Here is a 26,705-nt window from a genome sequence, read left to right as displayed (position 1 = left end):
ACTGATTGATTTGTGTTTTTTATTGAATCGCCAGATCACAACTAGCAGAGCTGGTAGCTAAATGAACAGGACTTCAACTAAAGGTTACATCATCAAATAACTTCCCCCTCACTCTAATACTTAATGGGAAATACACAGGGAATATAAATCAGACATCTCATACAGTATGGCAAGCATCCTTTTCCCTGTGTAGTGCACTACTTTTCACCAGAGCCCTATGTGGTTAACCCTGTGTCACTTAGGTCAAAGTTAGTGCATTACATGGGGAATAGGCTGTCATTTTAGACACCGACAGTAGCTGGATACAGACTGTTGATTTGTCATCTAGCCAAACACAAACACCTGTAAACAGACATTACACTATGCATGGTATCCCATAATTGTCTTTGTATAAAACTATTGAAGAGTTAGTATAAACAGAACTACTCTGTCTGTATCCTTCATCTCATCCTCCATAACCCTGGATGGACATCAAAACAAGAGATTCAATCTGAAACCCTATAGCGTTATTGACATTTTAAAGATCATTTCCAATTGAGTCGACATTGCAGCATTTATCTTGAATGAGGTCTCTGCAAAGACGGTAACACTGCCTTAATCTGCATTGTTGACTGGTGCTCTCGGATTGAATCCTGGCCTAAACAATATTATAACAGAGAAATAGTCCATCCAATTGCAGGTTGTCCAAATAACGATCCTTAATGTCTCCGTTATCTGAGTGATTGTCATGGAGATGACTGGCACTCAACAACATACCATGTTGCCGTTGTTCCTCTGCTCTCCAACTGCTCATAGAAGAGAGAACAGACGCAGACATCATCAATGCATGATCAATAGCCTACTGGTATTGTCAGACTGATCAATGATTCTTAATGGCTGGCTAATGTAAAGTATCATTTTTACCTGTAGTTGGTAGTCTACCAAGTGTCATTGATTGTCGTCTGCAAACGGGCCAGGAGGAGAAAGAATCATCATGTCTGGAAGCTCCAAATCTGCTTCCACTTTACATCTACATAGAAGCACACATGCATGGTAGACAGGCACACACACACACAAAGCCCAGAAAACTAGTCTGACAACAGATTACACAATGTGACATTTCTTTCCTCTCCTACTTACGGGTACACTGGTTCTTCTATCTCCATGGGGCCTGGCAAGTAAAACAGGATCATGTTTTAAACATAAGATATTTTTCCACACTAGTGTGTCAGATTAGAAAGTGGATTCCTTTCATTGAACTCAATAAATTCCAACAGCATTCTCTCAACCTTTATTGGCTGCTTTCCTGGATCCAAATGAAACTCTCCTTGACTATGAAAAAAAGGCATGCTAAATGGATCATCTGCGTCTGGCTAACCAGCCCAAAGACTAGGCCTGATGTGTGGAATGTGTAGTACACATAATCCATACGTAGCTCTTCACTTACTGATTGGTTCAGGTTCTTCAGGTCTTCTCAAAGGGAGACAGTAGGTAAGGCGAGAGTTGGGGATTAGGGAGAGAGATGGAGAGGGTAAAAGAGAGATGGAGATGGTAAAAGAGAGATGGAGAGGGTAAAAGAGATGGAGAGGGTACAAGAGAGATGGAGAGGGTACAAGAGAGATGGAGAGGGTAAAAGAGAGATGGAGAGGTTAAAATAGAGATGGAGAGGGTACAAGAGAGATGGAGAGGGTACAAGAGAGATGGAGAGGGTAAAAGAGAGATGGAGAGGTTAAAATAGAGATGGAGAGGGTAAGAGAGATGGAGAGGGTACAAGAGAGATGGAGAGGGTAAAAGAGAGATGGAGAGGTTAAAATAGAGATGGAGAGGGTAAAAGAGAGATGGAGAGGTTACAATAGAGATGGAGAGGGTAAAAGAGAGATGGAGAGGTTAAAATAGAGATGGAGAGGGTAAAAGAGAGATGGAGAGGGTACAAGAGAGATGGAGAGGTTAAAATAGAGATGGAGAGGGTAAAAGAGAGATGGAGAGGTTACAATAGAGATGGAGAGGGTAAAAGAGAGATGGAGAGGGTACAAGAGAGATGGAGAGGGTAAAAGAGAGATGGAGAGGGTACAAGAGAGATGGAGAGGGTAAAAGAGAGATGGAGAGGGTAAAAGAGAGATGGAGAGGGTAAAAGAGAGATGGAGAGGTTACAATAGAGATGGAGAGGGTAAAAGAGAGATGGAGAGGGTCCAAGAGAGATGGAGAGGTTAAAATAGAGATGGAGAGGTTACAATAGAGATGGAGAGGGTAAAAGAGAGATGGAGAGGGTACAAGAGAGATGGAGAGGTTAAAATAGAGATGGAGAGGTTACAATAGAGATGGAGAGGGTAAAAGAGAGATGGAGAGGGTACAAGAGAGATGGAGAGGTTAAAATAGAGATGGAGAGGGTAAAAGAGAGATGGAGAGGTTACAATAGAGATGGAGAGGGTAAAAGAGAGATGGAGAGGGTACAAGAGAGATGGAGAGGGTAAAAGAGAGATGGAGAGGGTACAAGAGAGATGGGGAGGAGAAGAAACAGAAGGGGAGGAGAAGAAACAGAAGGGGAGGAGAAGAAACAGAAGGGGAGGAGAAGAAAGAGAGAGATGGGGAGGAGAAGAAAGGGAGATGGAGAAGAAAACAAAACACAAGATGTCAGCATCAAAGGAAACATGCATTCACCTTTACCTTCATCTGTGTGTCTGTGTGCAATTATACTGTATGTACCTCCTGACGGGTTCCTCTACAACAGGTTTGTGGAAGAAAGTGGCCAGCTTCTGAAGTGCTTCATGTTTCACCCTGCAGAACAGACAGACATCAGAAGGGAGAAATGCTAGCTAATGGATAGAATATTGTTAATACTATTAAAATCCTTGTCTTATTATCTGTGTGTGCATGACTCACTGCATATCCATTCCATCTATGGTGGTGTAATTCTGTGTTTGTTGGTGGTGGATGCTAAGCTCTCTGCTTCCTGGAGGAAGTAAACACACACACAATAATGCAAACAATAACAGATGTAATCAGCCAAAGGTATTCTAGGTATTTAAAAAAGGGAAGAAAAGATAAGCAGAACATGCAGGAAGCTGAGGTCAGTCATGGCTCATTGATAGATCATTGAAACCTAGTGGCTTGACTCACCCGTCATGGAGATTGTTTGGATGTGGCCACTGCAGAAGAGAATAGTGATGTCATGCAGATTCAAAGTTCCTGACATCAAAGGACAATAGTCCCCACTGTGATAGCCTTCACCATAACACTCCCCTGGGCCCCGATTCCGACCAGAGTTAAGCACACGTAAAGTGAACGTGATTCCCTTTTTATGAGCTTTTCTCTATTGTATTCTGACCTTAAACATACTTTTTTATGTTTTACACATTTATTTAACTAGGCAAGTCAGTTAAAAACACATTCTTCTTTACAATGACGGCCTACTTAAGCATGAGAATAGCATGCAAATTCACCCACTATTCATTTCAGGTGGAGCTCTAATAAATGAAGGCGTGGCAGAGGGAGGTGTGTCTACAGATACACTGTATTCTGACCTGTATTTAATTCCCTCATAATTCCACCACCTTTACGCTCGAAGAAAACATGAATAAGGTCGGTGCGAATCTGCCGGTTAAAAGTGGAGAAAGCATCTACTTTATTTCTTCAAATAGAAATAACAGCATTCTCCATGCACTGTTATGTATAAATTGATGAGCTGGGTAAATGAGCAATCCGTTTGGAGAAGGGAATTTTAAATATGCATAGCAATTGTCTTAGATGATTATTCCTTATGGTCCCTGGAGACAAATGTGACAAATGTGAAACAGTATTATTATTATTATTCCAAATGTTCATTGTTTGCCTTCAGAATTTGCATGGATGAAATCTGGAGATCCACGCTTTATGTTTCTGTAGGGCTGAACCTGCCGAGTTGATGGTATTCTTTCATTCATCCCTATACTCTGAACCCGTTCTCCCCATGTACAGTTGAAGTCAGAAGTTTACATACACTTAGGTTGGAGTCATTAAAACTCGTTTTTCAACCACTCCACACATTTATTGTTCATTAAAAAACGATAGTTTTGGCAAGTCGGTTAGGACATCTACTTTGTCCATGACACAAGTAATTTTCCCAACAATTGATTACAGATTATTTCACTTATAATTCACTGTATCACAATTCCAGTGGGTCAGAAGTTTACATACACTGAGTTGACTGTGCCTTTTAAACAGCTTGGAAAATTCCAGAAAATGATGTCATGGCTTTAGAAGCTTCTGATAGGCTAATTGACATAATTTGAGTCAATTGGAGGCGTACCTGTGGATGTATTTCAAAGCCTACCTTCAAACTCAGTGCCTCTTTGCTTGACATCAAGGGAAAATCAAAAGAAATCAGCCGAGGCGTCAGAAAAAAAGATTGTAGACCTCCACAAGTTTGGTTCATCCTTGGGAGCAATTTTCAAATGCCTGAAGGTACCACGTTCATCTGTACAAACAATAGTACGCAAGTATAAACACCATGGGACCACGCAGCCGTCATACCGCTCAGGAAAGAGACGCGTTCTGTCTCCTATTTTGGTGCGAAAAGTGCAAATCAATCCCAGAACAACAGCAAAGGACCTTGTGAAGATGCTGGAGGAAACAGTAACAAAAGTATCTATATCCACAGTAAAACGAGTCCAATATCGACATAACCTGAAAGGCCGCTCAGCAAGGAAGAAGCCACTGCTCCAAAACCGCCATAAAAAAAGCCAGACTACGGTTTGCAACTGCACATGGGGACAAAGATCATACTTTTTGGAGAAATATCCTTTGGTCTGATGAAACAAAAATAGAACCATTTGGCTATAATGACCATTGTTATGTTTGGAGGAAAAAGGGGGAGGCTTGCAAGCTGAAAGAACACCATCCCAACCGTGAAGCACAGGGGTGGCAGCATCATGTTGTGAGGGTGCTTTGCTGCAGGAGGGACTGGTGCACGTCACAAAATAGATGGCATCATGAGGAAAGAAAACTATGTGGATATATTGAAGCAACATCTGAAGACGTCAGTCGGGAAGTTGAAGCTTGGTCGCAAATGTGTCTTCCAAATGGACAATGACCCCAAGCATGCTTCCAAAGTTGTGGCAAAATGGCTTAAGGACAACAAAGCCAAGGTATTGGAGTGGCCATCACAAAGCCCTGACCTCAATCCTATAGAAAATGTGTGTGTAGAACTGAAAAAGTGTGTGTGAGCAAGGAGGCCTACAAACCTGACTCAGTTACACCAGCTCTGTCAGGAGGAATGGGCCAAAATTCACCCAACTTATTGTGGGAAGCTTGTGGAAGGCTTCCCGAAATGTTTGACCCAAGTTAAACAATTTCAAGGCAATGCTACCAAATACTAATTGAGTGTATGTAAACTTCCGATCCACTGGGAATGTGATGAAAGAAATAAAAGCTGAAATAAATAATTCTCTCTACTATTATTCTGACATTAAAATAAAATAAAGTGGTGATCCTAACTGACCTAAGACGGGAATTTTTACTATGATTAAATGTCAGGAATTGTGAAAAACTGAGTTTAAATGTATTTGGCTAAGGTGTATGTAAACTTCAGACTTCAACTGGATAAGTTATCGAGACTGTCGACAAAATTTGAATTAAAGGTACACTGGAAAGGGATGGCTTAAGATAAATGTACTGAAAACCCAATTGAATGGAGACTCCATGAGAAACTCTGTTGGCCAGCAAGTGGGAGGGTTTTCAGTGTTTGAATGTAATGTATTCAGAGAGAGCAGGGTAGCCACACCTGCAGAGCGAATTACGTGACTGAAAAAGTTAAGTCTGAATATCAAATACTGAGAAGTGCGTAGGAAAGGAGTGCATAGGAAAGACCTAAATTCCCTGGGCCCCTGTTGAATAGTCCCAATGGTGAATAGTTCCCACATCTAAACATGCCTGTTCAAACAGTTAACATTGCAGTGTGTACTGACCTCTCTGTAGGATCTTCCTCAATGGGGTAGGAGAGAGGTTCATCGTCATCATTCGTCCACTCCTCACTGTCGTCTGTAACTGAGGGAGAACACACACAGTTTAACTTTTGACAGCAGTGTTTTTTGGTAGTCTTTAACAAATCTACATCGAAACAAAAGTATACACCTCACACACGTGGTTATGGGCTTAAAAAAAACAGATGACACCTGTACCATGTCAGATATAAAGTGGAAATGTATTCAATTTTGAGTTTGCATCCAAAATGACACTTTATATACATCTCAGAAGACTGAAATGTAACAAAATAGTTTGACATAGAAACACCAGATTTTCATCGGATTCTTTGAAATAATCTTTATTAATGATGAAGAATATGAATAACATTCCACCCACGAGGAGGGATACATGTCATTTGGATCCACAACATGACTCGTGTGCACGTGCACTAAATGAATAACTGTGGACAGCGGAGTACTTACAGCTGCCTGTATCGTCCTGTAGTGGGTAGTGATTGGAAGTCCTGTTGCCCATCCTGGCCAGCTCTCCTCCCTGTTCTACCACAGTACTGCTGTCCTTATGGCTGATGGCATGAGAAGCCTTCTTCCCCAGCTCCAACATCTCCTTAATGTCCAACTCCACCTGGCTCACTGAGATGTACCCATCTATACACACACAGATAAAACACTAACTACACCTGCTATTACTGAGATGTATCCATCTATACACACACAGATAAAACACTAACTACACCTGCTATTACTGAGATGTACCCATCTATACACACACAGATAAAACACTAACTACACCTGCTATTACTGAGATGTATCCATCTATACACACACAGATAAAACACTAACTACACCTGCTATTACTAAGATGTACCCATCTATACACACATAGATATAACACTAACTACACCTGCTATTACTGGGATGTACCCATCTACACACACATAGATATAACACTAACTACACCTGCTATAACTGAGATGTACCCATCTACACACACATAGATATAACACTAACTACACCTGCTATTACTGAGATGTACCCATCTACACACACACACATAGATATAACACTAACTACACATGCTATTACTGAGATGTACCTATCTATACACACATAGATATAACACTAACTACACCTGCTATTACTGAGATGTACCAATCTATACACACACAGATAAAACACTAACTACACCTTCTATTACTGAGATGTACCCATCTACACACACATAGATATACCACTAACTACACCTGCTATTACTGGGATGTACCCATCTATACACACACACACACATAGATATAACACTAACTACACCTGCTATAACTGAGATGTACCCATCTGTACACAGATAGATATAACACTAACTACACCTGCTATTACTGAGATGTACCTATCTATACACACATAGATAAAACACTAACTACACCTGCTATAACTGAGATGTGCCCATCTATACACACGTAGATATAACACTAACTACACCTGCTATAACTGAGATGTACCCATCTACACACACAGATATATATAACACTAACTACACCTGCTATAACTGAGATGTACCCATCTACACACACAGGTATATATAACACTAACTACACCTGCTATAACTGAGATGTACCCATCTACACACACAGATAAAACACTAACTACACCTGCTATAACTGAGACGTACCCATCTACACACACAGATAAAACACTAACTACACCTGCTATAACTGAGATGTACCCATCTGTACACACATAGATATAACACTAACTACACCTGCTATAACTGAGATGTACCCATCTACACACACAGATATATATATATATAACACTAACTACACCTGCTATAACTGAGATGTACCCATCTACACACACACATAGATATAACACTAACTACACCTGCTATAACTGAGATGTACCCATCAATACACACATAGATATAACACTAACTACACCTGCTATAACTGAGATGTACCCATCTACACACACATAGATATAACACTAACTACACCTGCTATTACTGAGATGTACCCATCTACACACACACACACACATATATATAACACTAACTACACCTGCTATAACTGAGATGTACCCATCTACACACACATAGATATAACACTAACTATACCTGCTATAACTGAGATGTACCCATCTATACACACACAGATAAAACACTAACTACACCTGCTATAACTGAGATGTACCCATCAATACACACATATATATAACACTAACTACACCTGCTATAACTGAGATGTACCCATCTACACACACATAGATATAACACTAACTACACCTGCTATTACTGAGATGTACCCATCTACACACACACACACATAGATATAACACTAACTACACCTGCTATAACTGAGATGTACCCATCTTCACACACATAGATATAACACTAACTACACCTGCTATAACTGAGATGTACCCATCTGTACACACATAGATATAACACTAACTACACCTGCTATTACTGAGATGTACCCATCTATACACACATAGATATAACACTAACTACACCTGCTATAACTGAGATGTACCCATCTACACACACATATATATATAACACTAACTACACCTGCTATAACTGAGATGTACCCATCTACACACACAGATAAAACACTAACTACACCTGCTATAACTGAGATGTACCCATCTATACACACATAGATATAACACTAACTACACCTGCTATAACTGAGATGTACCCATCTATACACACATAGATATAACACTAACTACACCTGCTATAACTGAGATGTACCCATCTACACACACAGATAGTTTGTAAACACACATACATGTAACTCATGTTGAATCCACCTGCAAGGCTGTTTTCACATACAGTAGGTCTGTAAGTAATGACAACACAACAACCTGTCTGGAATCCCACAATCAAGCAACTACTGTAGATGTTGAACTATTTGACTCATTTTATTCCCATCTGTATTTATGTAGAGGTCAGAGGTCAGGGGTTAGGTAGGTGTGTAACTTACATGTATTAGTGCTGTCCCTGGCTAGCCATTTTCCTTTGGGGCAGTTTGTGGTCCGTATGATGCTGACGATGTCCCTATTCTTCACAGCCAGGTCGTCCTTACGTCCTTTAGATGCTACCGTCACTGTAGCCTGATATATAGCCTCCTCCTGACCTGTTATCTGTATACGCACGCAGGCATGCACACACAGTGAAAATATCATCTCAGCGGTCCCATACTGTATTGACTGTAGAGTGCGATGAATGCAATGTAAATCTGTTAATCCAGCTGGGCTTTACATTAATGTCCTACTCTGCTAGAGGGGCTGCTACTGTTGATATTACCCTGTGTATTAATCTGTGTTACTGAGGGTTGTAGTGTAGTGTGCACTGTGTGTACTAGCAACACTTGGGTTAGGGTTATATGATGTTTCCTATAAATCCCACTCCCTCTCTTGTCGTTAGTAATCAGACTTGAGATCCAACAGTGACTTCTGTGAAAATCGTTCATAGACGTCATTGGGAGTTTTGCTCAAAAATTTAAGTTAACCATGTGAATACATCGCTCTGTGATAAGTGATGTTACTACCGTGTAGCCATGATGTTCAGTTAATCTATCATCTTGAAGGAATGAAATCACACTGGTTTCTACTACCGAGAACACTATTCCGCTCTCCTCTCCTCTAAGGATCTCTCACCTTAAACTTCTTCATCTCATTTTCTTTCTTCTCTCTCTCTTTCTGCTCCTTCTTCTCTCTCTCTTTCTGTTCTTTCTTCTCCTTCTCCAGATATTGTTTTTCTTTCTTCTTCATATCTTTCTCCTCTGGGTTTTCCGGAGCAGGCCTCTTAAAAGACCAGCCACCCCTGGATGTTCCTTTAGTCTGAAAACAATAGGAAGATGAGGGTCATGTCTGATAAGATCTTCACTGGGTGATTCGATTCCCACAGGATGGATGCAGAGAAGTGTCTGAACGATAGAGGAGCTTTTACTATGTGTAACACAGACCTGGGTCAAACATGGTCAAATATTAAGCTATCAACCAATCAAAAGACCCAGAATCTTCCTTACCGGAGGCTGAGTCTCAGCATATGGGTCTGTGAAAAGATAACAGGAAGATAAATAGTTAAGAAAACATGTTGACATCTGAAAACATATTTTATGTTAGTTCATCTTATTGGATGCAGTTATGGCTAGATAAGATCAAATCAATGAGAGCGGTAGCAATGCCAGTCTGTCTAGGGTCAATAGGAGAAAAGAGATAAACACGCATATCAGCTTCACTGCTAGAGACACTGGCCTACATAACATTACGTACAGTACACACATACTCAACATCTGACCTCATCTCACAGATTCACACCCACAGCTCGAAACGCTCATACTGGTGGATGGTATCTGAGTGAGAACTTAATGTAAGGTTCCCGTGTCTTACTCTTTGGTTCCTTCTTCTTCTTGGTGGGTTGACCCTTGACCTTCTGTTTGGCTGAGGGCATGTCTTCATTGGCTTTGTCACAGCTCTCAGAGGTGCCGTCTTCTGTCTCAGCTCTGGAGGGGTGGGGGTGTGGAACGGTCAGTCAGGGACAAGAACATGACATAGAACACTATTCTAGTCGAGAACGGGAGCTGGATGTGTTCTTTTTAAGGCAAGAATGAGGTACGTTTGAGAGAGAGTAAGAGTTAGCTGGTTGTGTTACCCTGCCTCTGGCTGGGGGTCCTGGCTGGAAGGGGAGGCAGGGACAGTTTCTTGGATAAACTCCACCCGAACCTCCAATGGAACCTCGACCAGCGGTTCTGATTCTGGAACTCTGTGGTCCTCGAATTCTGGAAGCCCCTCCCCCTCTTCCAGAATCTCCTGCTTTAGAAGCACTGTCTCTGGAATGTTGTCACCATATTCTCCATTCCCCCATTCTGACCCCTCTATCTCCACCAAGTCTGCAGGCTGGATTTCTAGGGCTTCTAGGGACTCAAACTCGGGAACGTCAAGAGCAGGACCGGCTCCGGAGAACTCTAGAGGAGCAGGAATCTCCCCAGCTGAAAAGAGAGACAGATAGTTACCCAACATGAAGAACCACACACTGATAACTACTCTATCCTTTCTCTTTTAGTTTCCCAGTTTATTAGTGTGTGTGTGTGTGTGTGTGTGTGTGTGTGTGTGTGTGTGTGTGTGTGTGTGTGTGTGTGTGTGTGTGTGTGTGTGTGTGTGTGTGTGTGTGTGTGTGTGTGTGTGTGTGTGAGAGAGATATGTTTGTCTGTGTGCAATGTAATGTGGTTTTCTACTGTGGTTTGTGAACACACTGCTGTGGAGCTCTTTAGTGACAGAACATGTCCAGTGTGAGGAGAGGTGGGTAGGATGTACCATGGGCGGTCAGGTTCATGGAGGGGAGTCGTAGGGGTTTCTCTTGCAGGGGTCGCAGGGTGGAGGCCTCCGGAAGGCACCTCCTCGAGAGAGGAGGGGGTGCCTCCAACAGGTCTGGTATCACGTCCCCTGCTATCCTCTCCAACACAGGAAACGCCTGCCCTAAAGAGAGAGAGAAAAAGGTTCAATATAAGGCTTGGGCATGTATACCATATATACAGTATACCAGGGTATTTAGAAATGACAGTATGAAGCTTGGGCTGTGTGTGCTATGCCGCTGCTTAAAACTATAAGTTAACTAAGATGTGCCAATTAAATGATCTCCAGCGCAGGGCTCCTGGGTCGTCAATAGTTACCACAGACAGTCATAAACCCTGCCTATTTCTACACTGTAAAATGTGATGTTAAACCTTGCTAGTGGCTAGCTTGCAAGATCAAACTTCTTGGTTACAGCAGAGACAATCAATCCCCTCCTGGATCAAGATCCCTGCTGCCTAAATGTGTTCTATGCTTCATTTTTTAAAATTATAATAATATTTTTTTAGCATTTGGAAAGAAATAGAGCCCCTTGTCGGTACTGCTGGTAACACTGTATACCCTGGTATGGTACAGGAACGGTATGAAGGTATGAAAATCTGGATACAGCCCAAACCTATTCAATACTAAGAAAGATAAAGCAGTGAAAACTACAGTGTGTAGGTTGTTGTTTTGTTGTAGTACAACGCCGTGAAGCGAGAGTCTGAGTGGTTGAACTGGCCTGTTCACTAGGTCAGCCGGGAGGAACACTCTGTTTAACTGATAACTACATTCCTCAAATTAAAACGATGTAATCATCACCAACAAGAGAGTTAGAACACAAGACATTGGCAGCAGCACCCAGTCATGCTAACTTTGACAGAAACACTGCCCCATAGTGACACACCAAAGATAGTTTAAATACCTCTCTTTCTACGTCCTACTCTTCCCTTCCCCTCACCTATGCCCTACTCTCCCCCTTCTCCTCCTCACCTACGCCCTACTCTCCCCTTCTCCTCCTCACCTACGCCCTACTCTCCCCATTCTCCTACTCACCTACGCCCTACTCTCCCACTCTCTTCCTCCCCCTTTCCTCCTCCTCCTCACTTCCCCATAGGGTTGGGGGGTAACTTATTTAATGTAATCAGTTAAATGTAATCTCATGCTTTTAAAACTAACTGTAATCAGTTATGTCACCAGTTCAAATATTGTAATCAGATTACAGATACTTTTGAAAAACTCGATGCTAACTTCTTGAATTACTTTTAAATTCAGGAAGTATGTTTGCGAAAAAATAAATTATGACATTCAATTCAGCATTGAAAAAAGGCGCAAGTTTTACATTTGTTCCACCTGAGAGAGTCTGACCACAAGTCAGAGACCCCTATGATGACACACCAAATGGGTTTCATGGATCCTTTTTGTCTGATTCTAATGTTGCTTAAGGGGGAAGTAATCCAAAAGTAACTGAAAGTAATCAGATCACATTACTGAGTTTGGGTAATCAAAAATTATGTTACTGATAACTATTTTGGACAGGTAACTAGTAACTGTGATGGATTACATTTAGAAAGTAACCTACCCAACCCTGCTTCCCCATCCTCCTCCCCTCAGCCCTCCTCAAGACAAAGATGTTTCTGGCACAGAGAGGTATTCGACCTTCTCTGCTGTTCCGTGTCTACAGCGTTGCAACAACAACCACATAACACCTACTGCAGGCCAGGGACTCTCTGGCAGCCTAGATCCAGCAGCATACCTGACCTCCTGCATACCAACCTAGCTGACACCCTCTTAAGATATCTAAACCATTCCACCATGCAAAGTCTTACCTAGGGTGTAGGGGTGAGCTGCACTCCTGTGTACTTCATGTTCAGAGTGAGTACAAAAGTAGAGTGAACAGAAAAAGGAGAGATATATAGAATGAAAGAAAGAGCGAGGAAGAGAGAGAACAAGGGCCTTAGGGAAAGAGAGATGCAGACACTTACTAACGTCAACACTTTTGACCAGGGACGGTTTCAGGGGTGTAGGGGGCCCCGCCCCGGCCTGGTCATCGTAGTCGATTGGTGGGAGCTCAGGGAGGGATTTGTGGGGGAGTGGGGGTTGGTCCTCTATGGTGGGTGTGGTCAAAGGGCTGGGAGAAAAGAGATGGAGTTAATTAGATGGTAATAATAACAATATGGTTATTTATCAGACTCTTATCTAAAGCGACTGGGGGATGAGCAATGGACAGGAAACGCTATATGTTAGGATAATATGTCAGGATAATATGTCAGGATAATGTCAGGATAATATGTTGGGATAATATGTCAGGATAATATGTCAGGATAATATGTCAGGATAATATGTCAGGATAATATGTTGGGATAGTATGTTAGAATAGTTGATGTTAACGTTAATGTGTATGTATTAAAGGTATATTGTGCACCTGCCAAACTTTCTCTTGGCCTTCTCCAGAGCATCGAAGATGATCTCTGTTCCTCTTTTTTTTGGTGGACTCATTTCCTCTGCTCGCCCTAGAGCCGACAGGGCTGAGAGTGGTCGTTCCTGGACCGACACGAGGCTCTCAGGCTGGTGGGACGGGGGTGTGACTTGGGGGTCCACCGCTGGGGAAAGGGGTGTGTGAGAGGGAGGTGGAGAGGCAGAGGCCTCGACTACAACAGCAGCATCCACTACTACAGACTCAGGTTCAGGTACAAGTTCAGGAGCTGGAGGTGGAGGTGGAGAGGGGGTAGGGTCAGCGGGTGGGGGTGGCCTGGCAATAGCAGGTCGACGTGGGGTGGCTATAGTGGGTGGTGGTAAGGTGGAGATAGCAGAGGGGTTAGGGGTGACTGGGGGAGTTGGTACCGGGCTGGGTAGGGCAGGAACAGGGGAAGGGGTAGGGCTGGGGGGAACCAATACAGAAAGGGTGGGGGCTGGGATGGTCTCAGCTGAGGTTTCTAACTCCAGGGTAAGGGGGGCAACAGGGATGGGCTCAACGATAGGAGGGTCGGGGATCATTGGAATGGGGTCGGGTGGTGTAGCGACTGTAATGGTTTCAGCTGCTGGTGCAGGCATCAGGGTGGAGGGTAACAGCTCAGAGGGTAAGAGGGCATCTAGTGCTGGGGCAGGTTTCGGGGCAAGGGGTAAGAGGGTAATGTGAGCTGCTGGGGCCGGTGGGATGAGGGCAGTTGGTGTGGGTATATTAGCATGGGGTGATGGGGTTCTGAAGGTTGTTAGAGCGATGAGAGGTTCAGGGCCAGCCATGTCTGGGCTGGCTATGTCCAACATGGGGAGAGGAGGAAACTCATCTTTTCTCTCTTTCCCTTTCTTCCCTGATTTCACAGGCTTCCCGATGCCCCGAAAACCCTTCTTCTTTACTGTTGCATATATGGGCGGTGGCGAAGAATCTTCCAGCTCGACACTACCCCCCTTAAACCCCCTAGGGGACAACAGGGACACCTTCTTGTTCTTAATGACTAGGTCTGCCTCTGTCTTCTGTTTCTGGTCCAGCAGATCTTCTACATCGTCTTTCCCGCCATTCATCTCTCTATCTGCCTTTTCTTTGTCAGCCTCTGCCTTCTTTTTACCTAGTAATTTCACCTTCCCCTCATTCTTGTCTTTTCCCTTTACCTTCTTCTCATTTCCCTTGAAGATGACTCGGGGTGCAATGTCACCCTTCTCCTGGAGGGAGGTGAGGAGGGAGGGTCGAGCTCCGGGCGTTAGGCTGCGTGAGTTGGAGGGTGTGTGTGATGTGGGGCTGAAGGAAGGAAGGGAGTTTGTTGGGCTGTGAGGAGGGGACAGGACTTTAGGTTTCACAGGAAGGGCAGGTTTGGTCTTTGGCTGCTTCAGCAGCACTTCCTCATATTGGAACTTTGCCCTCAAGGACTTGAAGTCCAGATCTTCTTCCTGAGAGAGAGATAAAGGAGGGGAGGGGGTGAGATGGGTGGAAAACATGTACCTCAGGAGAAAGGAATCATCATTTAATTTCAAATCACAGGTTATCTTTGAGCCCTTCCTAACTGTACCACTCTCTCTCTCTCTCTCTCTCTCTCTCTCTCTCTCTCTCTCTCTCTTCATAGTCTAAATCAACATAAAATAAAACAAACTAAGTGACCGGATAATCCAGTGTTCCTCCTAGATAACTTTCAAGGCCGAGTGCACAACTGCCATTGGCAACAAAAATGCCAATAGAAACCCAGTAGCCAGCTTTAGCATGAATCACTCTGTCCTGCTATACCACATCATATTTCTACCATCCATACACACACACTGAGAGACAAATACAGAGATTTAAAATCAAATCAGAAGTTATTACAAAAAGTGTTGCCCTTACCTGCACTAAATAATGTGACATTTATTAATATTCCTCTTAAGAGTCACAATTATGAAAACTTAGGACACTAAAGAGGCAATTCTACTGACTCTGAAAAAAATGCCCAGGGTCCCTGCTCATCTGTGTGAGGAAGGAGGCATGAGGACTGCAGATGTGGCCAGGGCAATAAATTGCAATGTCCATACTGTGAGACGCCGAAGACAGCGCTACAGGGAGACAGGACGGACAGCTGATCGTCTTTGCAGTGGCAGACCACTTGTGACAACACCTGCACAGGATTGGTACATCCGAACATCACACCTGCGGGACAGGTACAGGATGGCAACAACAACTGCCCGAGTCACACCAGGAGCGCACAATCCCTCCATCAGTGCTCAGACTGTCCACAATAGGCTGTGAAAGGCTGGACTGAGGGCTTGTAGGCCTGTTGTAAGGCAGGTCCTCACCAGACATCACCGGCAACAACGTCGCCTATGGGCACAAACCCACCGTCGCTGGACCAGACAGGACTGGCAAAAAGTGCTCTTCATTGACGAGTCGCAGTTTTTTCTCACCAGGGGTGACGGTCGGATTCACGTTTGTCGTCGAAGGAATGAGCGTTACACCGAGGCCTGTACTCTGGAGCGGGATTCATTTGGAGGTGGAGGGTCCGTTATGGTCTGGGGCGGTGTGTCACAGCATCATCGGACTGAACTTGTTGTCATTGCAGGCAATCTCAATGCTGTGCGTTACAGGGAAGACATCCTCCTCCCTCATGTGGTACCCTTCCTGCAGGCTCGTCCTGACATGACCCTCCAGCATGACAATGCCACCAGCCATACTGCTCGTTCTGTGCGTGATTTCCTGCAAGACAGGAATGTCAGTGTTCTGCCATGGCCAGTGAAGAGCCCGGGTTTCAATCCCATTGAGCATGTCTGGGACCTGTTGGATCGGAGGATGAGGGCTAGGGCCATTCCCCCCAGAAATGTCCAGGAACTTGCAGTGCCTTGGTGGAAGAGTGGGGTAACATCTCACAGCAAGAACTGACAAATCTGATGCAGTCCACGAGGAGGAGATGCACTGCAGTACTTAATGCAGCTGGTGGCCACACCAGATACTGACTGTTACTTTTGATTTTGACCCCCCCTTTGTTCAGGGACACATTATTCCATTTCTGTTAGTCACATGTCTGTGGAACTTGTTCAGTTTATGTCTCAGTTGTTGAATCTTGTTATGTTCATACAAATATTAACACATGTTAAGTTTGCTGAAAATAAACGCAGTTGACAGTGAAAGGACGCTTCCTTTTTTGCTGAGTTTATATCTGAGAGATCAGGATATTATTATTGTTAATCCCCCCGCCCCCAACTTTGGTGTTCTGAATAGCTTCAATTCGTATACAAGGTGTCAAAGCGTTCCACAGGAATGTTGGCCCATGTTGACTCCAATGCTCCCAACAGTGTCAAGTTGGCTGGATGTCCTTTTGCTGGTGGACCATTCTTGATATACACAGGACACTGTTGAGCATGAAAAACCCAGCAGCATTGCAGTTCTTGACACAAACCGGTGCGCCTGGCACCTAATACCATACCCCGTTCAAAGGCACTTAAATATTTTGTCTTACCCATTCATCCTATGAATGGCACACATACACAATCCATGCCTCAATTGTCAAAAATAAAAATGTTTTTAACCTGTCTCCTCCCCTTCATCCACACTGATTGAAGTGGATTTAACAAGTGACATCAATAAGGGATCATAGCTTTCACCTGAATTCAACTAATCAGTCTGTCATGGAAAGTGTTCTTAATGTTATGTACACAATGTATATAGCGCCATCAGAAGGTATTCACACCCCTTGACTTTTTTCACATGTTGATGCGTTACAGCCTGAACTTAATAAAATGTATTATATTTAGATTTTTTTGCTACAGGCTTAAACACAATACTCCATAATGTTAAAGTGGAATGTTTTAATTTTTTTTTCAATTTAATAAAAAATGAAAAGCTGAAATGTCTTGAGTCAATACAGAAGTCGGAAGTTTACATACACTTTAGCCAAATACATTTAAATCAGTTTTTCACAATTCCTGACATTTAATCCTAGTAAGAATTCCCTATCTTAGGTCAGTTAGGATAACCAATTAATTTTAAGAATGTGAAATGTCAGAATAATAGTAGCGAGAATCATTAATTTAAGCTTTTATTTCTTTCATCACATTCCCACTGGGTTAGAAGTTTACATACACTCAATTAGTATTTGGTAGCATAGCCCTTAAATTGTTTAACTTGGGTCAAACGTTTTGGGTAGCCTTCCACAAGCTTCCCACAATAAGTTGGGTGAATTTTGGCCCATACCTCCTGACAGAGCTGGTGTCACTGAGTCAGGTTTGTGGGCCTCCTTGCTCACACACGCTTTTTCAGTTCTGTCCACAAATTTTCTATAGGATTGAGGTCAGGGCTTTGTGATGGCCACTCCAATACCTTGACTTTGTTGTCCTTGAGCCAATTTGTTACAACTTTGGAAGTATGCTTGGGGTCATTGTCCATTTGGAAGAAACATTTGCGACCAAGCTTTAACTTCCTGACTGATGTCTTGAGGTGTTGCTTCAATGTATCCACATAATTTTCTTTCTTTATAATGCCATCTAGTTTGTGAAGTGCACCAGTCCCTCCTGCAGCAAAGCACACCCACAACATGATGCTGCCACCCCGTGCTTCACGGTTGGGATGGTGTTCTTCGGCTTGCAAGCCTCCCCCTTTTTCCTCCAAACATAATGATGGTCATTATGGCCAAACAGTTCTATTTTTGTTTTATCAGACCAGACAACATTTCTCCAAAAAGTACAATCTTTGTCCCCATGTGCAGTTGCCAACCATAGTCAGGCTTTTTTTATGACGGTTTTGGAGCAGTGGCTTCTTCCTTGCTGAGCGACCTTTCAGGTTATGTCGATATAGGACTAGTTTTACTGTGGATATAGATACTTTTGTACCTGTTTCCTCCAGCATCTTCACAAGGTCCTTTGCTGTTGTTCTGGGATTGATTTGCACTTTCCGCACCAAAGTACGTTCATCTCTAGGAGACAGAACGCGTCTCCTTCCTGACCGGAATGACGGCTGCGTGGTCCCATGGTGTTTATACTTGCGTACTATTGTTTGTACAGATGAACATGGTACCTTCAGGCGTTTGAAAATTGCTCCCAAGGATGAACCAGACAGCCTCGGCTGATTTCTTTTGATTTTCCCTTGATGTCAAGCAAAGAGGCACTGAGTTTGAAGGTAGGCCTTGAAATACATCCACAGGTACACCTCCAATTGACTCAAATTATGTCAATCAGAAGCTTCTAAAGCCATGACATAATTTTCTGGAATTTTCCAAGCTGTTTAAAGGCACAGTCAACTCTGTGTATGTAAACTTCTGACCTACTGGAATTGTGATACAGTGAATTATAAGTGAAATAATCTGTCTGTAAACAATTGTTGGAAAAATTACTAGTGTCATGCACAAAGTAGATGTCCTAACCGACTTGCCAAAACTATAGTTTGTTAACAAGAAATTTGTGGTGGTTGAAAAACAAGTTTTAATGACTCCAACCTAAGTGTATGTAAACTTCCGACTTACACTGTAACTATTCAACCCCCTTGTTATGGCAAGCCTAAATATGTTCAGGAGTAAAAATGTGCTTAACAAGTCACATAATAAGGTGCATGGACTCACTCAGTGTGCAATAATAATGTTTAACAAGATTTTTGAAAGACTGCCTCATCTCTGTATCCCACACATACAATTATCTGTAAGGTCCCTCAGTTGAGCAGTGAATTTCAAACAGAGATTCCTCCACAAAGACCAGGGAGATTTCCCAATGCCTCACAAAGAAGGGCACCTATTGGTAGATGGGTAAAAAAAAAAGTAGACATTGAATATCCCTTTGAACATGGTGAAGTTGTTAATTACACTTTGGAGGGTGTATCAATACACCCAGTCACCATAAAGATACAGGTGCCCTTCCTCACTCAGTTGCCAGAGAGGGAGGAAACCGCTCAGGGATTTCACCATGAGGTCAATAATGGCGGCGGAAAAGAAGGCTGACGTTTTACGTGTTCCTATCCAATTGTGTGTTGTTGTTTTTTTCTTTGCAACTTCTTTTTTTTCTCTTATTTTGTACATAATGTTTTTGCTATCGTCTCTAATAACCGAAAATAACTTCTGGACATCAGAACTGTGATTACTCACCACAAACTGGCAGAATCCTTTTTTTCCTTTAACAAGTCTGACGAGCCCAACGTGAATGACATACTGCCTTCCCCGGCACAGGCCCAGATCCCCGTCATTTGCTTAAAGAGAAGGCAGAGAAAAAGGGGCCGGAGGGCGGGCTGCCTTCTGTGAATTTGTGAGCGGTCGAATAAACCCCCACTGCCTTCCATTCTGCTAGCAATCTTTTCAATCTTTGGAAAATAAAATCGATGACCTGCGTGGAAGATTAAACGACCAACAGGACATTCAAAACTGTAATATCTTATGCTTCACGGAGTCGTGGCTGAACGATGACATTATCAACATACAGCTGTCTGGTTATACGCTCTACCAGCAGGATTGAACAGCGGTATCTGGTAAGACAAGGGGTGGGTGACTATGTATTTTTGTAAATAACAGCTGGTGCACGATACCTAAGGAAGTCTTGAGGTTTTGCTCGCCTGAGGTAGAGTATTTCATGATAAGCTGTAGACCACACTATCTACCTAGAGAGTTTTCATCTGTATTTTTTCGTAGCTGTCTACATACCACCACAGACTGATGCTGGCACTAAGACCGCACTAAATGAGCTGTATTCCGCCATAAGCAAACAGGAAAATGCTCACCCAGAGGCGGCGCTCCTAGTGGCCGGGGACTTTAATGCAGGGAAACTTAAATCGGTCTTACCAAATTTCTATCAGCATGTTCAATGCGCAACCAGAGGAAAAGAATCATGGACGACCTTTACTCCACACACAGAGACGCATACAAAGCTTTCCCTTGCCCTCCATTTTGCCAATCTGACCATAATTATAGCCTCCTAATTCCTGCTTACAAGCAAAAAGCACCAGTGACTCGATCAATATAAAAGTGGTCAGATGAAGCAGATGCTAAACTAAAGGACTGTTTTGCTAGCACAGACAGGAATATATTTTGGGATTCCTCCGATGGCATTGAGGAGTACACCACATCAGTCATTGTCTTCATCAATAAGTGCATCGATGATGTCGTCCCCACAGTGACAGTACGTACATACTCCAACCAGAAACCATGGATTACAGACAACATCTGCACTGAGCTAAAGGCTAGAGCTGCCGCTTTCAAGGAGCGTGACTCTAACCCGGAAGCTTATAAGAAATCTTGCTATGCCCTCCGACGAACCATCAAACAGGCAAAGCGTCAATACAGGACTAAGATCGAATTGTACCACCCCGGCTCTGATGCTTGTCGAATGTGGCAGGGCTTGCAAACCATTACAGGCTACAAATAAAGCACAGCCGAGAGCTGCCCAGTGACACGATCCTACCAGATGAGCTAAACTGCTTCTATGCTCGCTTCGAGGCACATAACACTGAAACATGCATGAGAGCACCAGCTGTTCCGGAAGACTGTGTGATCACGCTCTCCGCAGCCGACGTGAGTAAGACCTTTAAGCAGGTAAACATTCACAAGGCCGCAAGGCCAGACGGATTACCTGGGCGTATACTGCGAGCATGCGCTGACCAACTGGCAAGTGTCTTCACTGACATTTTCAACCTCTCCCTATCAAAGTCTGTAATACCAACATGTTTTAAGCAGACCACCATAGTCCCTGTGCCCAAGAACACTAAGATAACCTGCCTAAATAACTATAGCACATCTATAGCCATGAAGTGCTTTGAAAGGCTGGTCATAGCTCACATCAACACCATTATCCCAGAAACCCTAGACACACTCCAATTTGCATACCGCCCTAACAGATCCACAGATGATGCAATCTCTACTGCACTCCACACTGCCCTTTCCCACCTGGACAAAAGGAACACTTATGTGAGAATGCTATTCATTGACTACAGCTCGGCACACAACACCAAAGTGCCCTCAAAGCTCATCAATAAGCTAAGGACCCTGGGACTAAACACCTCCCTCTGTAACTGGATCCTGGACTTCCTAACGGGCCGCCCCCAGGTCGTAAGGGTAGGTAACAACACTTCTGCCACGCTGATCTCCAACACTGGGGCCCCTCAGGGTTGCGTGCTCGGTCCCCTCCTGTACTCCCTGTTCACTCATGACTGCACGGCCAGGCACGACTCCAACACCATCATTAAGTTTGCCGATGATACAACAGTCACCGACAACAACGAGTCAGCCTATAGGGAGGAGGTCAGAGACCTGGCCGTGTGGTGCCAGGACAACAACCTCTTCCTCAATGTGATCAAGACAAAGGAGATGATTGTGGACTACAGGAAAAGGAGGACCGAACACTCTCCCATTCTAGTCTCGCTATTGTTATCTTACTGCTGCTCTTTAATTACCTCTTACTTTTATTTCTTATTCGTATTTTCTTTTTTTTTAAACTGCATTGTTGGTTAGGGGCTCATAGTTAAGCACTTCACTGTAAGGTCTATTCCAAAACATGCATCCTGTTTGCAACAAGGCACTAAAGTAATACTGCAAAAAAATGTGGCAAAGCAATTCACTTTTTGTCCTGAATACAAGGTGTTATGTTTAGGGCAAATCCATTACAACACATTACTGTGTACTTACCACTCTCCATATTTTCAAGCATTGTGGTGGCTGAATCATGTTATAGGTATGCTTGTAATCATTAAGGACTGGGGAGCTTTAAAGGATAAAAAATACATGGAATGGAGGAGCTAAGAACTGGCAAAATCCTAAAGGAAAACTTGGTTCAGTCTGTTTTCCATCAGACACTGGGAGATGAATTCACCTTTCAGCAGGACAATAACCTAAAACACAAGCCCAAATCTACACTGGAGTTTCTGAAAATAATAATGGGCAAATGTTGCGCAATCCAGGTGTGGAAAGACTTACCCAGAGAACTGTAATCGCTGCCAAAGGTGCTTCTGCTAAGTATGGACTCGGGGGTGTGAATACTTATGTAAATTATATATCTCTGTATTTAATTTTCAATACATTTACAAACATTTCTAAAAACATGTTTTCACTTTGTCATTATGGTGTGGTGTGTGTAGATGGGTGAGAAAACCATTTGTTTGAATTATTTTTCAATTCTGTCTGTAACACAAAAAAATGTGGAATAAGTCAAGGGGTATGAATACTTTCTGAAGGCACTGTACATCCATTCATTTTTAAAACTGGCACAGGGCTACCTTCCAAATAGTCTTGTGAGGCTTGTGGGGGTCCCAGAGCAAAACAACCGAGAATCTGAGAATCTCACCCAAACTGTTCAGAGACTACAGACAGAAGTTGGCAGATCAGAGGTACTGAATTCAGACTAATCCCATGATGCTTGAGGTGGTCATAGAGTAAAACCGAGAACACCACCGTGTTTATGAGACTGTCATCATTCCATAGAGCATTAGTTTGTAGCTCAAACCGTTTATCTGGATGTCTCATTGTCTGACAAACACTGCTGTAGCTCAGCCACCTTCCACCACAGATGTGGAAGGCCGCCATTGGCGGATGTAGTGGTTTGAGACGCAGCCCATGCAAAAAAATATATATTTATATCTCTAGTTTAAACAGACAGATTTTGATGGGCATTTTTTATTATGCCAATTAGATTTCCCGCGGGGTCAATGACATCGACTTTAGAAGGTAAACAATATAGCCATATCTAGTAATAAACCAGAGAGAAGAACCACCAACAACTAATAGTTGTTGAGACAAGAAGCATGGGCATCATGCCAACTCTCTATCTAACTATACAGTAATAGAAAATGTAACAGTGGCACGGAACTCTATTCGTGAACCATGGTTACGTTATAACAGCACGGCGCTGTGTGTGTCCGCGAGAGAGAATGAGACGAGTCTTAGTACTGAAAGTGTAATAACACCAGATAAGGTTTACCTGGTCCATCGTGCGTAATTCAACCAGCAACAGACAGCTATGGGTAGCCTTGTTCCACCTCTATTCTCGCTTTATCCAGGTGGCAACTTCAGCCTCTCATTCTGGCTAGTTCCGTTAACGTCCTTACAACAAGCAGTTACACAAAACAGTCAACACAATAACTCGGAATAACTTTCTCCAGTGTCAACAGTCCAGGAGGCTACCGGCAAAATGTTACTGTTCTCGCCTACTAACAGAGGATTAGACTGGTCTACAGACCCTTACATTGAACTACTCTCTCTCCGCATGTGTTTCTTAGCTGGTTTGGTTCTGGGATGGAAGTCAGGTTGGAATTCTCTCTCCCACGCTCATAGAAATATTCACGCGCACATCGCAGAAACGGTCCGTCCAGTTAAACCGGTCCGGCGGTGTCGAGAGCTAAAGGCAGTTCAACGCAACGTGTATGATGCACTTTCTGACAGCTCTCATCCAACAGGAATGTTGTCCGGCATGCAGTGTGTGTCATTCCTCGTAGCTGGTGCCATAGAAGCGCGATTGTTTTCCAACCACAATGAAATAGGCCGTTACAGTTGAGTCATATCACAAATGTTCGGCAAAACAGGTAAATGACACGGACGTGATAGCTTATATCCTATTGCTGTGTGTGCCTATGGCAGTGATATATGTAGGCCTATGCCCATGTTGCCCATAGCTAGCTTTATTACGTCTTCCAGACAAACAGAGACAATGAAATAAGACAGCTTGAGGAGTCTGTCAGCATTCCAAGAACAGGTGTATTTAAACTGCATTCAGAAGACACAAGCCATACAAGATACAGAAACACAGATTTAAATGGATTGTGTAAAAACGTGGACATAATAATACGTTGTGTGTACTCAATATGGCTAGTTAGAGAAACATAGAGTACAGGTGTACTGTAGGATATTATTCATACAAGTAGTCTACTGAACCTTCATTAAAGCCATCCTGTGTCTATCAGGCAGGTGAGAGAAGACAAAGAGATTAGGCGCGCACACGTCACATGCGTAGTGATCACCCGGAACCAGCTGTCATTGGGATGTGTTTAATAGGAACTGTAATACATGGTGGAGATGTAAATCAACAGAAAATAAAAGTCCTCTAAAAATCCACTGTAGAATGCTGTTGTATTCATAAAGATAAAAAATAATGTGTCAATTTACATTAAGAAACCGCTATCTGAGGTAAGGTTAAAATATGTCTAGAAATGTTACGTAATCAAACAGCATTTTTTTCCCTTTTTAGTCCACTTCCTCATCTTCTTCTATTGTCCAAACGTCGTTATTAATCAGTTGTCAGTCCAGAGAAGTCTAATTACACAGAGATTCTGGCCATAAAATAGGGAGTCATTGGCATCACAGTTGATGTAGTACTAGCAGAGACAGACGGACGGATAGACCGGCCGACAGACAAACATGGAGGCAGACAGCTGAGCAGGGCTAGGGGCTGATGACAGACATACAGCTGTAGGGAGTGTCTGGTGTGGTTGTGATGATGGGTAATGCTCCCGTCACTCAGACTGAGAGATTATATGACGCACAGACAGGAGGATGGTATGACTGTACGAGGTTACAGGGCACATGGATATTGATCAACAAAGGACTGCAGTGTAGACGAGGTCTGAGTTAGGGAAAGACACTTATAGGATCATAGACCAAACAACGTCAGGGGTTGAGAGAGCAACAGAAACCTGGACAGACAGACAGACAGACAGACAGACAGACAGACAGACAGAGGAGATGTTGGTATTGCTTGATACCTTCTGGTAGCCTAACTGAAGCCTGCCTATTTTATGGCACAGAAGTCCTGCGGACAGAATGATCATTGTTGTTGTTGTTGTTATTATTATTATTTACAAAATGAGTTTGGCAAACCAACGATCAGGTCTCTTAAAGCCATGTGAATGTGCAACTCCAGTAGAGCTGACAGTAGAGCGTCTTGATGGATTTATAAAATAAAAACTCAATTTCCCCTTGTCTGTTTTAATCGATATTGTACAAAAGCTATTATAGAGAATGAGCAGTTCAATCACAGAATCAGTTAGTTTGGCAACATCCATCCGAAGGCGGAGGTGCCTGGTAATTTGGCAATGTTCGTCCATGCCAGGCGGTGCCCGTTAGGCTGGCAACATCCATGCCCCGCTGAGTCCATTCCCTCTGAAGCCTTCCCTCTGAATCTGTCTGAGACGAGACATTTGGCAAAACACTGTGTCGGTGTGTGTGTGTGTGAGTAGCTCCCAGAGAGTCTGTTTCTGCATAGTCATCCAGCAGATGCTCACATGAAGGTGAAACACCCAAACAGCCAATCAGATGCCAAGATCCCAATAAACTGGCTAATCAAAAATAAGGATCCCAGCATACCATTCCGGCCTCGTCCCACAGGATCCACTCGCTACAGACACTCATTTGGTCCATGTCTGATAACACTGTGTGAGTTAGGAAGGGAGACAACACTTGGCCCAGTCCCCTTTTGGCAGCATAGTCTTTAGCAACGTTTGATGGAGGGAGAGAGAGAGAGAGACGGAGAGATGAATGAATGAAAAGAGAGTAGAGGGAGTAGATGGAGCGTTCTATCCTTTGTTAGAGGGGTGGCCAGGCTGCTGCTTGAGAGGAGTAACACACACACACACACACACACATCGGGTTGGTTGGTCAGCGTTGGTTGGTCAGTCCAGTGTCCAGTGTCCAGTGTGTCTCTTTATTTCTTCCCTTTGTTGACCTGGGCGTAGAGAGGATCCTTTCCCTGCAGACAGAGATCCTTCCCCTGCAGACAGAGGGAGAGGAGACACTGTTAGCATGTTAGCATTAGCATGACCCACTTGGTCTGAACTAGACCTGGGTTTCAAATACTTTATTTGTGCCTGTTTGAGCTTGTCTGGCTCATCAAACCAGTAAAAAAGTCCCAAAACCGCAAACGCTACCCATGTGGCACTCCAGGTAGACTCAAGCAAACACTCAAAGTACAAGTACTTGGACCCGAGTCGGGCCTGAACCCAGGTCCCCTTCTGTCTACATACTCCTTAGTCTCAAATCCCAGTTTCAACACATTCAGTTCCTGTTGTCAACACCAGAGGGCAAT

The 26,705-nt window shown here is 43.4% G+C and overlaps 2 protein-coding genes across 5 annotated transcripts in view; both read right to left on the bottom strand.

Annotated features, from left to right (window-relative positions):
- Positions 1 to 15: 15 nt before the first annotated feature.
- LOC139406670 (FYN-binding protein 1) lies at positions 16 to 23,917 on the bottom strand. Of its 2 annotated transcripts, XM_071149536.1 has the most exons (18): positions 23,610 to 23,917; positions 13,696 to 15,155; positions 13,256 to 13,401; positions 11,256 to 11,417; positions 10,594 to 10,930; positions 10,332 to 10,444; positions 9,968 to 9,993; positions 9,597 to 9,779; positions 8,921 to 9,080; positions 6,402 to 6,584; positions 5,922 to 6,000; positions 3,097 to 3,125; positions 2,860 to 2,929; positions 2,683 to 2,754; positions 1,427 to 1,449; positions 1,120 to 1,150; positions 904 to 1,009; positions 16 to 785 (listed from the first exon to the last, which is right to left on the bottom strand). In XM_071149536.1, exons 1-17 carry the CDS (start codon positions 23,616 to 23,618, stop codon positions 928 to 930), a joined length of 3,165 nt encoding a protein of 1,054 aa, XP_071005637.1. In that variant the 5' UTR covers positions 23,619 to 23,917; the 3' UTR covers positions 16 to 785; positions 904 to 927. The 2 variants fall into 2 exon arrangements, with proteins under 2 accessions (XP_071005637.1, XP_071005638.1); XM_071149537.1 differs by lacking the exons at positions 16 to 785; positions 904 to 1,009 and having other exon boundaries at positions 1,012 to 1,150; positions 1,427 to 1,452; positions 23,610 to 23,763.
- A 741-nt stretch (positions 23,918 to 24,658) lies between these two features.
- Positions 24,659 to 26,705, bottom strand: part of LOC139406671 (disabled homolog 1-like) — an 88,931-nt gene continuing 86,884 nt past the window's right edge. For all 3 annotated transcript variants that reach the window (XM_071149540.1, XM_071149538.1, XM_071149539.1), the window contains one exon: positions 24,659 to 26,390. In XM_071149540.1, the coding sequence (XP_071005641.1) occupies positions 26,325 to 26,390 (66 nt within the window). In that variant the 3' untranslated portion in view covers positions 24,659 to 26,324. The remainder of the gene's footprint in view (positions 26,391 to 26,705) is intronic.

Source organism: Oncorhynchus clarkii, chromosome 4 (genome assembly GCF_045791955.1).
Source record: "Oncorhynchus clarkii lewisi isolate Uvic-CL-2024 chromosome 4, UVic_Ocla_1.0, whole genome shotgun sequence".
NCBI classification, from domain to species: domain Eukaryota; kingdom Metazoa; phylum Chordata; class Actinopteri; order Salmoniformes; family Salmonidae; genus Oncorhynchus; species Oncorhynchus clarkii.
Note: the sequence above shows the minus strand (reverse complement) of the source record. Positions and strands in the feature narration are given on the sequence as shown.